Raw genomic sequence first — 16,957 nt, forward strand, 5'->3', positions numbered from 1 at the left:
GGCCGTAGATTTTGTGTGCGAGACGCCGCGTTGTAAATCCACCTCCTCGACGTTCACCGGCTGCCCGAAGACGTGCGCTCCTGTGGATTTAGAGCAGCGCAGCAGTGCCAGTGTCAGGAGGCCGGCTCCCTTTTGGTTGTTTGATTTAAGGAGCGCCGTTTTCACCGCGCGCCGCCCCCCCCCCCTCCACCCCGTAGAGCGTCTGTAGCTCGGCATCGCCGCAGTGCCGTCTTCGCTATAAATCACCAGACAATGCGCGGAAGACATATTTACAAGCCCTTGTGCTGTATTAGCCGCGCTCCCCAATGTGCCGTTCGCCGGCGATTTCTGCGGTTAGCTTGTATCTTAATGGCACAAGGCTCAGATTTATAATCCTCATAAATACACTTCTGCTCCGACGCAAGTAAAGCCTTTTCCCGGAGATGGCGGGCCGCGATGCTTTTACTAAGTGAATCGGCACGACGCCGGGGGCCGCGTGATAACGTCTGCAAGTCATGTCGGGGCAAATCCTCTATTATACAGGGCAGGCCGGGGACGGCCGAGTTCTCTTTATATCACTATGGGGGGGGGGGGGATAAAGTCCGATTTCCACACTCCTTTCACCTAGATTTGTCGTAATGCTCTCCGTGTGTTTATTGATGGACATTTGATCGATTTAAAATATCTTTGGCTGCAAACAAAAAAAAAAGGGTCAATTGGCTAAAATTCAATAGGATTTTCCATTAGGACGGATCATCCGTTTTTAAAGCTGAAGTTTAATCTCCTTATATTTTGCTTTCCTTGCTCCCCCACCCCCTTATCTACAGTCTCATGACTTTTTTTTTTTTTTTTTTTTTTAATAAAGCTTCCCATTTCTATGACCTGCCTTACTTTAGACCCAGTGATGTGATAACAGGGGCTCTGTGCTTCTCTATGCAATGCAGGCAGATCATGGCTGGTGGTAGGGCCGGCTTGGGTGCTGTACATGGCGTTCTTGAAATCATCACAGCACCCTCGGCCTCAGTACTCCTCTCAAGTGCCCTCAGTCCTGCTCAGTGGCCGCCGCCTCTCTCCGGCCACCCCCCAGCACCAATAGATTCATGCAATTCAGCCGGCCCCCGCAAGCAAGGTGCCTGAATTACAGCGGTGTGCTGGTGGTTGGTTTTAAAACACTTGATTAGAGCCATAGGCGTTCAAACAGGTGACCTGTGAGCGTCATGCTGGGCACTCGCAGGTCACTCAGCTGTGTTAGAAAAGCGAATGAATATTTGCTTTTCTAACACTAAACCGCCTCTCCGCCAATTAGGTGCTCAGCTCTGTTACCCGCCACCTGAATGGCTGAATCGACAGGTGCTTTGATTCGACACCAGGCAACCAATCATAGCAGAGGACAGAAAGAGAGGAGGGGAAAAGACATCAAGGAGCTGTCCCACTGCCACCGAGACAGGGTAAGTGCGGGGGGCACACTGGCATCATTTGATGGGGCACACTGGCATCATTTGGGGCACACTGGCATCATTTGATGGGGCACAGTGGCGGCATTTGATGGGGCACAGTGGCGTCAATGGATGGGAACAGTAACTGCATTTTCTGGGGCGCGGTGGCTGCTTTTGCTGGGGCGCGGTGGCTGCTTTTGCTGGGGCGCGGTGGCTGCTTTTGCTGGGGCGCGGTGGCTGCTTTTGCTGGGGCGCGGTGGCTGCGTTTGCTGGGGCGCGGTGGCTGCGTTTGCTGGGGCGCGGTGGCTGCGTTTGCTGAGGCGCGGTGGCTGCGTTTGCTGAGGCGCGGTGGCTGCGTTTGCTGGGGCGCGGTGGCTGCGTTTGCTGGGGCGCGGTGGCTGCGTTTGCTGGGGCGCGGTGGCTGCGCTTGCTGGGGCTGTTGCGCGGTGGCTGCGTTTGCTGTTGCGCGGTGGCTGCGTTTGCTGGGGCGCGGTGGCTGCGTTTGCTGGGGCGCGGTGGCTGCGCTTGCTGGGGCTGTTGCGCGGTGGCTGCGTTTGCTGTTGCGCGGTGGCTGCGTTTGATTGTACAGTGAGGCTACAATCGATGGGGGCTTTTCCAGAATTTTTCTGTTAGAAAATTTTGAGCACCAGCCGCCACTGGTCCTGGTGCAAGCAGTGGGGGAGGGGTTACGTGAATATAAAAATGCCTCATTGGGTGGGTTTGTCGGTCTGGAGGAGTGGGTGTTTCTAGGCAGGCTGTATTTGCATAGGTAACTCCCTCATGTGACCCGATGTCCGCCAACACCCGCTGATCATTTAGGACACAGGCGGAACAGCGATCTGCCTATGTAAATGCACACCAAAAAAGCCACCTGGTTAAAAAAAAAAAAAGTGCGCATAGAAAGAGTGATACACAAAACGTGCACATAGGGGGTACACTAGTCCTCCAAAAAAGAAGGACCTTCGCCCTGATTTCCCAAACAACCTCCCCCCCTCTCTCCGGGCGTTAAGCTTCAGACGGGGTCGAGGTACTCACTATGGTCCATCTGGCCAAAACCAGACGGACCCCGTTCTTTGGAAGGTCTGCCGAACCAAACCCGCCCAAGTACGTTCAGGGCAGGCTCGAGGACCTACACCCTACCAGTCGAACACAACAAAAAAAAAAAACAAGGCAGAGCACCATTCTGCCAGTAGGGAAGGCATGATTTCTGTATTCCTGCAAAGCAGGGACATGGATCTATGCCTTCCCCTAGTACAAGCCTCTCCCTCACTACACCCCCCCAGTAAAACACTGGCTAGGCACACATTTATTCCTTTGTTTGCCCCTGATGTTAACTTCTTCCCAGCCAGTGTCATTTAGCACTGATCACTGTATTAGTGTCACTGGTACTCAAAAAAAAAAAGAAGAAAAGTGTCAGTGTCCGATTTGTCTGCTGCAATATCCCAGTCCCGCTAGAAGTCACTGATCACCGCCATTACTAGTAAAAAATAAAAAATAAATAAATAAAATTCCATAAAAACATCCCATAGTTTGACACTATATTAGTGTCACTGGTTCCCAAAAAGTGTCAGTTAGAGTCTGACTGACTGTCGCAGTTCCACTTTAAGTCGCTAATTTCATAAATATATCCCATAGTTTGGTTTTTGCAAAAGTTATAGCATTTACAATCAATATACGCTTATTGGGACTTTTTTTTTTTTTTGTAACATCTAACAGAATACATATTGGCCTAAACCGATGAAAACATTTTTATTTTATTTTTTAATTTTTTTTATTGGGAATGTTTTATGTCAGAAAGTAAAAAATATTGGTCTTTTTTTTTTTTTCAAAATTGTCTTTTTTTTTTTTTTTTCTTGTTTATAGCGTGCAAAATAAAAACCGCAGAGGTGGTCAAATACCACCAAAAGAAAGCTCTATTCGTGGGGGGAAAAAAAAGAACATACATTTTATTTGGGTACAGCACTGCATGACCACTCAATTGTCAGTTAAATAATGCAGTGCTGTATAGCAAAAAAACAACAACAAATGGCCTGGTCATTGTGTGTAACTTTCTTCATGGGCTACTGAGCTCTGTAAACATCTAATCAAATAAGTCACTTCACCCACTATTCATTCACTTATGTGTGGTAATTTTCTCTTGAGTTACTGAGCTCTGTGAACATCTAATTAAATAAGTCACGTCTCTCATTACTAATTCACTTGTGTGTGTACATTTCTCCTTCAACTACTGAATACCACACACACACACACACACACACACACACACACACACACAATGCATGGTGCATACGGCTCTTGGGCTGCACCCAAGACTTCCAGTTTCCTACAGCCCCCTCCGCTGATGTCGCTCCTCTTCTGGATTCTGAGAGGACACTGTTGTTTATTCTGTCTAAAGTAAAGGGAGATTTTATTTTCTGACCTGGATTTCAGTTGTAGTGTTCATGTGTATGACTCCATTCCCCATCATTGTCTTTCAGGTGTTTAAGACCAAGGCCGTCCTGCTGGCCGAGAAGCTCCTACCGGCCTTTAACACACCAACAGGAATCCCCTGGGCTATGGTCAACCTGAAGAGGTAGGTATCATTAGGGGGGCCCCGGCAGAGACTTGCCAGCACTGAAAGAGGGGAATGTTTACCGTCTTGGTACCCAATCAGCTTCCAGGATATTTTTAGAGCAGCCATAACAGTAACAGTCCTATGATCTGTATTGGGTATAAAGGGAAACTGAAGCAGTGTGATATGGTACAGAGTACTGAGTACTCCAGAACCTCTTCTAGTAATGCAAGAGAAGTGTTCTCGGAGACACCCGCTCTTTCTTCCATACATGCCTGATGGCTGGTTAGGGGGAATCTGGTAGGGTGATCGGGAGCTGTGAAGACTGTTCTGACAAAGTGGGGGTGCTCTGGTAGGTTGACAAGCTGGGGAATCTGGGCTGGCAGATTGGGGTGGGGGATGGGGGTGCTCACGTCGGTTAATCAAAGCTGGGAAAACTTTGCTGGTAGAATGTGTGGGGGGGGGGGCTTTAAAAAGGGGATGAGCCGTGGCGGCTGGTAATCAAAATTGGTCGGGCAAACAGCCCTTGCCCCCTTCACTCGCTAGAAATCCCCCCCGGGCTTGGTAGGTGGTGACCCTCGCACTTAATACTGTGCCCCGAGCCCACCCTTTTTTTGAAGCCAAATAAAGCCTCCGGCTCTAATCATGGGCGTCAAAAAAACAAAACCCCACATTGAAATCCATTTGACCAACGCCCCGCATTTAGATTAAGTGATGAAATTTGGGGAGGCTGTGCTGGCAAAGTGGGGGTGGGGGGCTCTGATAGGTTGGTGAGATCTGGGGAGGCTGTGCTGGCAGAGTGGGGGGCTCTGATAGGGTGATGAGATCCGGGGAGGCTGTGCTGGCAGAGTGGGGGTGGGGGGTCTGATAGGGTGATGAGATCTGGGGAGGCTGTGCTGGCAGAGTGGGGGTGGGGGGTCTGATAGGGTGATGAGATCTGGGGATGCTGTGTTGGCAGAGTGGGGGTGGGGGGGGTCTGATAGGGTGATGAGATCTGGGGATGCTGTGTTGGCAGAGTGGGGGTGGGGGGGGTCTGATAGGGTGATGAGATCTGGGGAGGCTGTGCTGGCAGAGTGGGGCTGGGGGGGGTCTGATAGGGTGATGAGATCTGGGGAGGCTGTGCTGGCAGAGTGGGGCTGGGGGGGGTCTGATAGGGTGATGAGATCTGGGGAGGCTGTGCTGGCAGAGTGGGGCTGGGGGGTCTGATAGGGTGATGAGATCTGGGGATGCTGTGCTGGCAGAGTGGGGGTGGGGGGTCTGATAGGGTGATGAGATCTGGGGAGGCTGTGCTGGCAGAGTGGGGGTGGGGGGTCTGATAGGGTGATGAGATCTGGGGATGCTGTGTTGGCAGAGTGGGGGTGGGGGGGGTCTGATAGGGTGATGAGATCTGGGGATGCTGTGTTGGCAGAGTGGGGGTGGGGGGGGTCTGATAGGGTGATGAGATCTGGGGAGGCTGTGCTGGCAGAGTGGGGCTGGGGGGGGTCTGATAGGGTGATGAGATCTGGGGAGGCTGTGCTGGCAGAGTGGGGCTGGGGGGGGTCTGATAGGGTGATGAGATCTGGGGAGGCTGTGTTGGCAGAGTGGGGGAATCTGCATACAAATTAATTGTATTGGCTGTACAGAGCACTCCTGAGACACCTCCTGTGCCATTTCCACACTGCCAGCTCTCACCAGGTATAATACATGATGCCCTTTCTTTGCAGTGTAGTTTGCCAGAACTCTTCCTCCAGTTCCGACCTCCTGCCTGTCGTATTGTGTATTTGTTGTTCGGCGATCACTTGTCCTAACTCAGGTACCCCCAGACATTGTATTGCTGTGTAAAGTCTCACTGTTTTGTTCTTTGCTCCCCTCTAGTGGTGTTGGCAGGAACTGGGGCTGGGCATCGGCTGGCAGCAGTATCCTGGCAGAATTTGGGACTCTCCATATGGAGTTTGTACACCTCACCTACCTAACGGGGAACCCCTCACCTACCTAACGGGGAACCCTGTATACTACAACAAGGTGGGTCTTTGCTGAGATTTTTGGCTTTAGATACCATTTTTTATTTTATTTATCAAAACTCTGATATGAAAGAAAAGAAGAAAGAAAGGTGAAAACAAGGATTTCATTTTTTTTTTTTTTTTTTAATGACAAATTATTAAATTTGCACCGAGCAACCTTTTAAATGTCATCCAATCATCTCCAGGTCGGTCCACAACGCGCTGTCAATCGCACTCCTTAGGTGTCGGCTCAGCTCACAACTATGTAGCATAAACGGAAAAAGGAACCCCTGACAGACGCAATCCAATATATAGAACCTTTATTGTACCTTGTTAAACACTCAGCAATCGCAGTAGCCAGGGGGTAGAAGCTGACGCGTTTCACACTAGCGCTTACTCAAAACAAATCCACTTTGCCTGTCAGCAACTCGATATAAAAAAAAAAGGTCTTTAATGACCAATGGCTGAAAATCTTCAATACACAAGTTAGCATTATTAGAACCTTTGCAGATATAAAAAAAAAAAAAAAAAAAAAAAAAAAAAACCTTTAACAAAAATGAAAATAAAAATACAATGTATCAAATGATATCAACATGACTCATACTCACTGCAAAGTATAATAAAGGTGCTGTATCGGAGTGTTGCTGTACAAATGTCATCCAGTCAGAGGTTATCTCTACCTGAAGGTAACTATTAGACCCCTTTCACACTGGGGCGTTTTTCAGGCGCTTTAGCGTTAAAAAAAAAAAAGCGCATGTAAAGCGCTTAAAAGAAGCCGCAACTGCAATCCCAATGTAAAAGCCTGAGTGCTTTCACACTGAGATCCCTTTCACACTGGGGCATTTTTCATGCGCTTTAGCTTTAAAAAAGCGCCTGAAAGAAGCCGCAATCCCAATGTAAAAGCCCGAGTGCTTTCACACTGAGGCGCTGCGCTGGCAGGGCGTCAAAAAAAAAAGTCCTGCAAGCAGCTTCTTTGCAGCACTTTTGGAGCGGTGAATACAACGCTCCTAAAGTGCCCCTTCCCATTGAAATCAATGGGAAGCGCCTGAAAAGCTCTTTTGGCAGCAGCGCTTTGTGGGCGCTTTTAACCCTTTAATTGGCCTCTAGCAGGGGTTCAAAGCGCCCCAATAGCGCTTGAAAAATGCTGGTAAAGCGCTGCTAGTTTAAGCGGTGCTTTACAAGTGTTTTTCGGGCGCTGACATTGTGAAAGGGCTTCTAAAGTGGTTGTAAACCCTTACAAACCACTTCGACCTACAGGTAAGCCTAGATTAAGGCTTACCTGTAGGTCCAAGCAATATCTCCTAAACCTATATGGTTTAGGACAGTGATGGCGAACCTTGGCACCCCAGATGTTTTGGAACTACATTTCCCATGATGCTCCACTACACTGCAGAGTGCATGAGCATCATGGGAAATGTAGTTCCAAAACATCTGGGGTGCCAAGGTTCGCCATCACTGGTTTAGGAGATATTTGCCCGAAAACGGCCACCGCTGTCTGCGGCGCATGCGCCGTAGACAGAGGCGCACTGAGCGCGGCATTTCCAAGAATGGAGCTGCCGCGCGTGTCGACTCCCGTGCGCATGCGCGGGAGTGACGTCATCGCGGCTTCGCCGAATGACAGCGGCGGACCGGCGAGACCCACCAACAAGATGGATGCGGCGGACTACAGGGGACAGCGGCGACTTCGCTGGCTCCTGTGTCAGGTAAGTGACACATAATGGGTTACTATGCGATGCACAGTAGTCCATTATGCTTTGCCTTTGCAGGGAATGAAAGAGGAAGTAAACTCATCAGGGTTTACTTCCTCTTTAAAGCCCTTGGGCTTTCACATTGGGATTGCAGATGAGGCTTCTTTCAAGTGCTTTTTATTTATTTATTTATTTTTTTTAACGCTAAAGCGCCTGAAAAACGCCCCAGTGTGAAAGGGGTCTTACAAGGATCATGCAAAATCTTTACTCATTATTTTCCCATAAAAAAGGATTTTTGCGTGTTTGTTGCGCTTAGTGCAATTCTTTAATTCTTCTCATATTTATCTACCTTTATTTCTTTCATCAAATGTCGCGAGTGGGGTGGGGGGGGGGGGGGGGGTTGTCGCACAGCTTGTCGCACAGCAACGCCATGCCAACAGGAGCTGGTAGAGAAATGGAGACAGATTTACTATAATACCGCGGCTTGATTTATACATTTTTAACAAACGCAATTTATCTTCCCACGCTTTAAGGGAATAACGTGTTTGCATCAGGCCGGCTACTAATATAAAAATGAAAACAAAGTGTAATGTAGCAAATATAGACGTCAGCACCTCGGAGTGAATAAATCTTGTAGCAATATATAGATATCACACTGTCAGCCGAGTTCTCAGAAATACAAGGGTACGATTTATTACAACATATAAAACCATTTCTACAGGTGTCTATCTCATATCGCATTGGTCAGGCCTCTTGAATAAGCATCCTTCATAGTATACTAGATGGTCCTAATGACCTTTATGTTTAGGAATAATGCAAATTTCTGGGCTCCAGGACACAGTCCAAGAGTTATGCAAAACTAGTTTTCTCCACTCAGAACAGATATTCCAGAGCCCCTCGGGTGCATTGGTGATGACCCTGGATGGCACCAAATTCTTCACAGTCCATGACAAGGTGCAACGCTGTCACAGTAAATATATTTTCTCCAGTATTGATAACTACTGGATTGGGTCCAGGAGCCCAGGGGTTTTATAGAGGGTGGAGAAGGATGCATCCTCAAACCCTGCAGTTTTCTCTAGGATTGATAACTCCTGGATTGGGTCCTGGAGCTCAGGGGCTTTTTAGAGATTGGGGTGGGATGAAGCCTCCAACCCTGTAGTTTTCTCCAGGATTGATAGCTCTTCAGATGGGTCCTGGGGCTCAGGGGCTTTGTAGAGCTTGGGGTGGGATGAACTCTCCAACGCTGCAGTTTTCTACAGGATTGACTTCTAAATTGCGTCCTGGAGGTCAGGGGATTTGTAGAGAATGGGTTGGGATGAAGCCTCCAATTTTCCAATTTTTCCCAGGATTGATAACTGCTGGATTGGGTCCTGGAGCCCAGGGACTTTGTCGTGGATGGGTTGGAAGGAAGCCTCCAATTTTGCAATTTTCCCCAGGATTGATAACTGCTGGATTGGGTCCTGGAGCCCAGGGTCTTCATAGAGGCTGTGGAGTGATGACAACGCTAATCCTGTAGTTTTCGCAGGATTGTGTTCCGGAGCTCAGGGGCTTTGTAGAGATTGGGGTGGGATGAAGCCTCCAACCCTGTAGTTTTCTCCAGGATTGATAGCTCTTCAGTTGGGTCCTGGGGCTTTGTAGAGATTGGGCCGGGATGAAGACGCTAATCCTGTAGTTTTCTCCAGGATTGGGTTCTGGAGCTCAGGGGCTTTATAGACATTGGGGTGGGATGAAGCCTCCAACCCTGTAGTTTTCTCCAGGATTGATAGCTCTTCAGTTGGGTCCTGGGGCTTTGTAGAGATTGGGCCGGGATGAAGACGCTAATCCTGTAGTTTTCTCCAGGATTGGGTTCTGGAGCTCAGGGGCTTTATAGACATTGGGGTGGGATGAAGCCTCCAACCCTGTAGTTTTCTCCAGGATTGATAGCTCTTCAGTTGGGTCCTGGGGCTTTGTAGAGATTGGGGCGGGATGAAGATGCTAATCCTGTAGTTTTCTCCAGGATTGGGTTCTGGGGCTCAGGGGCTTTGTAGAGATTGGGGTGGGATGAAGCCTCCAACCCTGTAGTTTTCTCCAGGATTGATAGCTCTTCAGTTGGGTCCTGGGGCTTTGTAGAGATTGGGCCGGGATGAAGATGCTAATCCTGTAGTTTTCTCCAGGATTGGGTTCTGGGGCTCAGGGGCTTTGTAGACATTGGGGTGGGATGAAGCCTCCAACCCTGTAGTTTTCTACAGGATTGATAGCTCTTCAGTTGGGTCCTGGGGCTTTGTAGAGATTGGGGTGGGATGAAGACGCTAATCCTGTAGTTTTCTCCAGGATTGGGTTCTGGAGCTCAGGGGCTTTGTAGAGATTGGGGCGGGATGAAGTCTCCAACCCTGTAGTTTTCTACAGGATTGACTTCTAAATTGGGTCCTGGAGGTCAGGGGTTTGTAGAGAATGGGGTGTGATGAAGCCTCCAATTTTTGCAATTTTTCCCAGGATTGAGAACTGCAGGATTGGGTCCTGGAGCCCAGGGGCTTTGTAGAGTATGGGGTGGGATGAAGCCTCCAACCCTGTAGTTTTCTCCAGGATTTAGATCTCCTCCGTTGGATCCTGGGGCTCAGGGGCTTTATATAGGATTGGGAGGAATGAAGCTTCCAACCCTGCAGTTTTCTCCATCATTGATAACTCTTAGATTGGATCCTGGAGCCCAGGGGCTTTGTAGAGGTTGGGGCGAGATGGAGCCTCCAACCCTGTAGATTTCTGTAGGATTGATAACTCCTCAATTGGGTCCTGGACAGGGCTGGACCGGGACACAAATTTGGCCCTGGACTTCATCCAGACCAGCCCACTTTAATTTTGCAAACAAGCACAAAAACAGTATATAAAACTATACGTAATTTTGCAAAAAAACATAAGTAGCATAACATAAGGAGTCCTCACTAACCTCTTTTATTATTTCACTTTCCTCTGTATTTTTCTCATCTTTCTCACATCACTGCATGAAGTTGAGGGCGAGCCGCGCAGCCATTACTTTTGTCACTGAAACCGGCCCACTGAGCCATCGGCCCACCGGGAAACTCCCTGTAGTCTCAATGGCCAGTGCATGCCTGGTCCTGGGGCTCAGGGGGCTTTATATGGGATAAAGAGGAATGAAGCCTCCAACCCTGCAGTTTTCTTTAGGATTGATAACTTTAGGGTTGGGTTAAGTCCTGGAGCTTGGGGGGCTTTATATAGAATGGGGCTGGATGAAGTCTCCAACCCTGCAGTTTTATCCAGGAGTGATAACTTCCAGTATAGGTCCTGGATCCCAGAGGTTTTTTTTTTTTTTAGTGAAGCCTCCAACCGTGGGTCAATTTTTTGAGGGTGACCAGCATTCTGATTGTACAGGTGTGTACAGCCCTTATAGTATGAGGGCTGATTATGGTTCAGGGCTCCACCCTCCCAAGGAAAACCACTCTGCTGCCAGGGAGCAATGGGTGCTTCCTGGAGTTACAGTTCCTGCAAAGTCACCGTGTGAAGAACGTTGTGTTCTGGATTAAGACATTTATGTTCCAGGCTGTGAGCCAGTGTAGCCCCAGGCAGGTAGGTAGCTTGTATAAGCAGGAGGCTGTGTTTTTTTTTTTTTTTGTTTTTTTTTTTGTTTTGTTTTGTTTTGTTTGCTCTAAAAAGTTGAACCTTTTGTGTGGGAATCCTACTGGAAGGAATTTTTACTTCTAAATAAAAGTGGGCAAAGAAGTCCTTGAAATGTACTCCAGCGACTGGACTGGATTTCTTGAAAAGAAGCAGAACCCCCCCCCCAAACTACTTTGGCTTGTCATAATCCACGAATAGAAGTTCCATCAGGATAGGATTTGGTAGAACTTGGTGGCAATGTTAGTAGAACCAACAAAGGGAGTGCTTTAGTCACAGATGACCCTCAAAAGGGGACCATAAATCCTGGGTTTGCCGGATGGTTGCCAGAGTCTCCTGCCAAGCTTTGCCAGCTTGTGGGGCAGGTCCCTCCTCCAAATATGTTCCTCCAAACACAGGAATAGTGCAGATTGGTTCCATATGTAGTCTGTCGTACATACAGCCGTTAGTAATAAAGCAGAAAAGAAGGTCCTGTGACCCCCATGTCAGAACTATATAAAGCATTATTTATGGGTAAGGATCAAAGCATAATTCCTTCTGACATTTCATGGGTAGCTCTGGCTTGTTTAAGGGATCCCTTAACCTCTTTCTGCCCGTGTAATACATATGTGCAGCAGCAAAATGGTGGCATTTAAAGCGGTACTAAAAAAAAGTTTATGGGTTTTCCAAAGAGCAGCCCAGATCCTCCTCTTCTCGGCTCCCTTGCTGGGGATCCTGACCCCTCTCTACTGCCATGTGACCCCACACACACACACACACAGCAAGCAGCTTTCTGTGGGGGAACCCAAGTAGGAACGCTCCAGAGCCCCACCCCCTCCATCTCCTGATTGGCTCACTGGCTGTGATTCAATGCTGCCAGAAGCCAATCAGGAGTGCGAGTTGGGGGCGGGGGTGCAGTGGGGGGGGCGCTTGGGGATGCTGCACACAGGTTTTTTTTCCTTCATGCATAGAATGGCACCTTACAACTACTTTACGGCCCACACACCGCTCACATAAAGGCCACTGGGCAGCCGATGTTTCTGTGCCGAGACCAAGCGTGTTCCCAGTACAGAGACATCTCTTGGGTAACCGGTGGGACCAGCTACCAATCATTTGACTGTGACAGCCAGGAAAGAGGGAGGGCTAGGAGAACGATCCCAAATCGATCACCCAAAAAGAAACAGGCAGGACTATTGCAGTACTAATTTAGACAACGTTTAGTCAAAAGTGCTAAAAAATATTATACAATTTTCTTAATACAAAACTTAAAGACAAGACATTAAATACATCTTAAAAATGTATGGCAGTGATCCACGTGATTCACCAGCATACGTATTCCCTGTGCAGGAGGGTCAAAACATGGTGGATTCTCACGGATATTGTAGTTCTCAATATGTTTCGCGGACTAAGTACGGCTTCATCAGGAGAATATCTGCAAGTAGTCCTCATAACAATAAACACTATGTATCCAAATATACAAAACATAACATTTAACATAACATTTAATAAATAATAATTTAACATGGGGAAAGAGAGCAATGTTGCTTACCCGGTAACCCAAGCCTGGCCAGAGTCTGAGCACCACCCCCCCCCCCCCCCCCCCCCCCCCCGCCAGCGGCTATGGGGGACATGCAATCAATAGACGTGTATCTAAATACATTTGTAGAAAAAAATAGATGCAAGAATAAGGGTTCAATTAGATCAGAGGACAGTAACAGGAAAGGAAGGGGGGAATAGTTTGAGGTAAGAAACTGTGGAAAGGGGGGGGATAAGAAGTGGAGGGAAGGGGAAAAGGGTGTGTGAGTTAAATGAATAAAAAGTGGGGGGATTGAAAGGTAGGGGAAGAAAGGGGTAAAAGGAGGGGGGGCGGGGATGGAGGATGTGAGGGAAGGAAAGCGGGCACAGGAAGAGGGGGGGGAGGAGGAAGGAAAAGGGGGGAGGGGGGTTGGAAAGACAGAATATCATAAGGAAGAAAAGGAGCCACCAGTGAAATATCAGGGGTGACTAACCTTATACAGAAATTATGCTTTGGGTCCGGGGAAGGGAGAGATCTCAATTGATTAAGGAGGTATAACCACCCACCAGGGAGATCACATAACCGCCAGGAGGAACAGAATGGGCGCTTGCGACAGCCAATCACAGCAGTCACATGATCGCCGATTCTTCCTGCCCCTAAGATGGGTTCAAAAAAAAAAGTTACATTAGACTTTTTTTTATACTTAATGGATTCTTACATTCCTTCTACAGCTCTAAAATAACACTACAATATAAAATCTGCTCTGACACCTTCTTTGTTATGTGCGTATTTTAGAGGGACATCAGTTTGAGACCCCCTCGAATTTAGAGGGAAGGTCCACTTCAAGTTACAATGGATGCAGATTTGATTTTGATCCAGTTTGCTCTGATAAACCCCCTCAATGTGTATAAATGTCCCCAGCATGACTCTCTATCTTTCTACAGGTTATGCACATCAGAAAACTCCTTCAGAAAATGGACCGTCCCAACGGGCTTTATCCGAACTATCTAAACCCCAGGACCGGCCGATGGGGGCAGCGTAAGTGTCCGTCCCTCCACGTCTTGTGTCCTGTCATCTCCTGATGGTCACAACACACGTTGCACGTTCTAAAAACTGAAACTTTTCAATATGTCGCTTTTTATTTTTACAGTCTGGCACCTGGGTAGGAATGGGTTAACATCTAGGGGTGATCTAAGGGGTTAAATGTGTGCCTAACTATGTGTAATGTGTGAGGTTTGTGCTGCTTTTGTTTAGCAGGGAATAAAAAAAACGGCAAGATCCCCTCTCAGTGAACAGAATTCTGTATGGTTTGCAATCACAGAGCTTTGTTCTGTGTATCACTGAGCTGATCAGCGGGTGCTGGTGCTCAATAATTAGCCAAGACCTAATTGGCTTGTGCTATAGCAAATCACAGCCGGGGCGGCGCGCACGCCCGCCCCCTTCTCATGCACGTGGTTTACATACTAGGCACGTCATCCAGCGCAGAGAGGCCGCTTTGCCGCCACACGTCTACCTTAGTAGTTAAAGCCAAGATCTAATTGGCTTGTGCTATAACAAATCACAGCCTGGCCAACATGTGCGCGCGCCCACCCCCTTCCCAGATGCGTGGTTTACATGCTAGGTACATGATCCAGCACAGAGAGGCCACTTTATGCCACACATCTATGTTAGGCAGCGGTTAAAGCCAAGATCTAATTGTCTTGTGCTATAACAAATCACAGCGTGGTCAGTGTGCATGCCCGCCCCCTTCCCGTGCGTGCTTTCCCGTGCGCGCCCGCCCCCTCCCCACGCACCCGGTTTACATACTAGGTACATGATCCAGCACAGAGAGGCCACTTTACGCCACACATCTACGTTAGGCAGCGGTTAAAGATCTAATTGGCTTGTGCTATAGCAAATCACAGCCGGGCCGGCACGCACACCCACCCCCTTCCCATGCACGTGGTTTACATACTAGGCACGTCATCCAGCGCAGAGAGGCCACTTTGCCGCCACACGTCTACCTTAGTAGTTAAAGCCACAATCTAATTGGCTTGTGCTATAACAAATCACAGCCTGGCCAGCATGTGCGCGCGCCCACCCCCTTCCCAGGCGCGCACGCCCACTCCCTTCCCAGATGCGTGGTTTAAATGTTAGGTACATGATCCAGCACAGAGAGGCCACTTTATGCCACACATCTATGTTAGGCAGCGGTTAAAGAGCTAATTGGCTTGTGATGTAACAAATCCCAGCGTGGCCAGCGTGCGTGCCCCCTTCCCAGGCACGGGTGCTCCCTTCACACGTGTCCGCCCCCTTCCGAGGCGCACATGCCCGTCCCCATCCCTTTTCCAGGCATGTGATTTACTTACTAGGTACATGATCCAGCGCAGAGAGGCCACTTTACGCCACAGCGGTTAAAGCCAAGATCTAATTGTCTTGTGCTATAACAAATCACAGGGTGGTCAGTGTGCGTGCCCGCCTCCTTCCAGTGCGTGCCCGCCCCCTTCCCATGCGGGCTTTCCCGTGCGTGCCCGCCCCCTCCTCAGTGTGCGCCCACCCCCTTTCCCAGACGCATGGTTTACATGCTAGGTACATGATCCAGCACAGAGAGGCCACTTTACGCCACACATCTACGTTAGGCAGCGGTTAAAGATCTAATTGGCTTGTGATATAACAAATCCCAGCGTGGCCAGCGTGCGTGCCCCCTTCCCAGGCACGGGTGCTCCCTTCACACGTGTCCGCCCCCTTCCGAGGCACGCACGCCCGCCCCCATCCCTTTCCCAGGCATGTGATTTACTTACTAGGTACATGATCCAGCGCAGAGAGGCCACTTTACGCCACACATCTACGTTGGGCAGCGGTTAAAGAATGTGGTTCAAAAAATATATAAAGTTTGTGTGGGGGGGTGTTATATGGTGTGTAGATTGTACAAGTCCCAGAAAGTACTGAAAATGGAATGTTGTCACATCCTGCAGACCACACCTCTGTCGGCGGATTGGGAGACAGTTTTTACGAGTATCTCCTGAAGGCCTGGCTGGTGTCTGACAAGACGGACACGGACGCACGAAACATGTATGACAATGCCATCGAAGTGAGTAACATTACATTATACATATCCAGGGAGTCCATCATAACATGACTTTTCATGCTTTGTGCTCTTAGCTGAATAGTTTAAAGTTCAGGAAGTCGTTTTGTATTTGTTTCTCTTTTTCTGTTGTGATTTCTTGGAGCCATGCATCCTCCAATGAAAATGAATAATCTTCTTCCCCCCCTCCTCCGCTCTGCTGCCATAGGCCATCGAGAAGCACCTCGTCCGCAAGTCGAATGGCGGTCTGACCTTCATTGGCGAGTGGAAGAACGGTCACCTGGAGAGGAAGATGGGTCACCTGACCTGCTTCGCGGGCGGCATGTTTGCTCTGGGTGCAGATGGGTCCCCGGAGGACAAGGCCGGACACTACCTTCAGCTGGGGGCGGAGATCGCTCACACATGTCACGAGTCATATGACAGGACAGGTGATTGTCGTCAGAAGGGGAAGTGAGACGGTCATTTCAGAATGTAGACAGCCCCTCAAACACACAGATATGTATGCAGTGTCATGTGACTTGCACTGCTGATGCAGATGGCTCCTCCCACACACAAATATGTATAAAGTGTCACACTTTACTGGTACAGGCAGCTCCCTCAGATCATTGTATTTACATATATGCTGTCATTATGGACTCCAAGGGACTGCCTTGAATCATTTTACATACACCTTTTACATCTGTAACCATCCTTATGGGTTCCAGGTAACCCCCTCAGCTCATAGTATAACATCTGTGCCAGGGGGCCATATATAATGTGCCAGAGGACCCCCTCAGCTCATTGTGTGTGTGTGTGTGTGTGTGTATATATATAATATATATATCTGTGCCAGGGGACCCCCTCAGCTCACTGTGTGTGTGTGTGTGTGTGTGTGTGTGTGTGTGTGTGTGTGTGTATATATATATATATATATATATATATATATATATATATATATATATATATAATCTGTGCCAGGGGACCCCCACAGCTCATTGTGTATATACATCTGTGCCAGGGGATCCCCTCAGCTCACTGTGTGTGTGTGTGTATATATATAATGCATATACAGTGCCTTGCGAAAGTATTCGGCCCCCTTGAACTTTTCAACCTTTTGCCACATTTCAGGCTTCAAACATAAAGATATAAAATTTTAATTTTTTGTGAAGAATCACCAACA

At 48.5% G+C, this 16,957-nt stretch overlaps 1 protein-coding gene across 1 annotated transcript in view; it reads left to right on the forward strand.

Moving 5' to 3' along the window:
• MAN1A2 (mannosidase alpha class 1A member 2) overlaps positions 1–16,957 on the forward strand; it is a gene marked incomplete at its 3' end in the record, with an annotated part of 179,647 nt that overhangs the window by 149,486 nt on the left and 13,204 nt on the right. The window contains 6 exon segments of the mRNA XM_077479577.1: positions 3,893–3,987; positions 5,821–5,905; positions 5,908–5,967; positions 13,679–13,772; positions 15,689–15,804; positions 16,007–16,226. Of these exon segments, the coding sequence (XP_077335703.1) occupies positions 3,893–3,987; positions 5,821–5,905; positions 5,908–5,967; positions 13,679–13,772; positions 15,689–15,804; positions 16,007–16,226 (670 nt within the window).

Source organism: Lithobates pipiens, unplaced genomic scaffold (genome assembly GCF_037356315.1).
Source record: "Lithobates pipiens isolate NorthernLeopardFrog02 unplaced genomic scaffold, aLitPip1_a1.2 Scaffold_16, whole genome shotgun sequence".
NCBI classification, from domain to species: domain Eukaryota; kingdom Metazoa; phylum Chordata; class Amphibia; order Anura; family Ranidae; genus Lithobates; species Lithobates pipiens.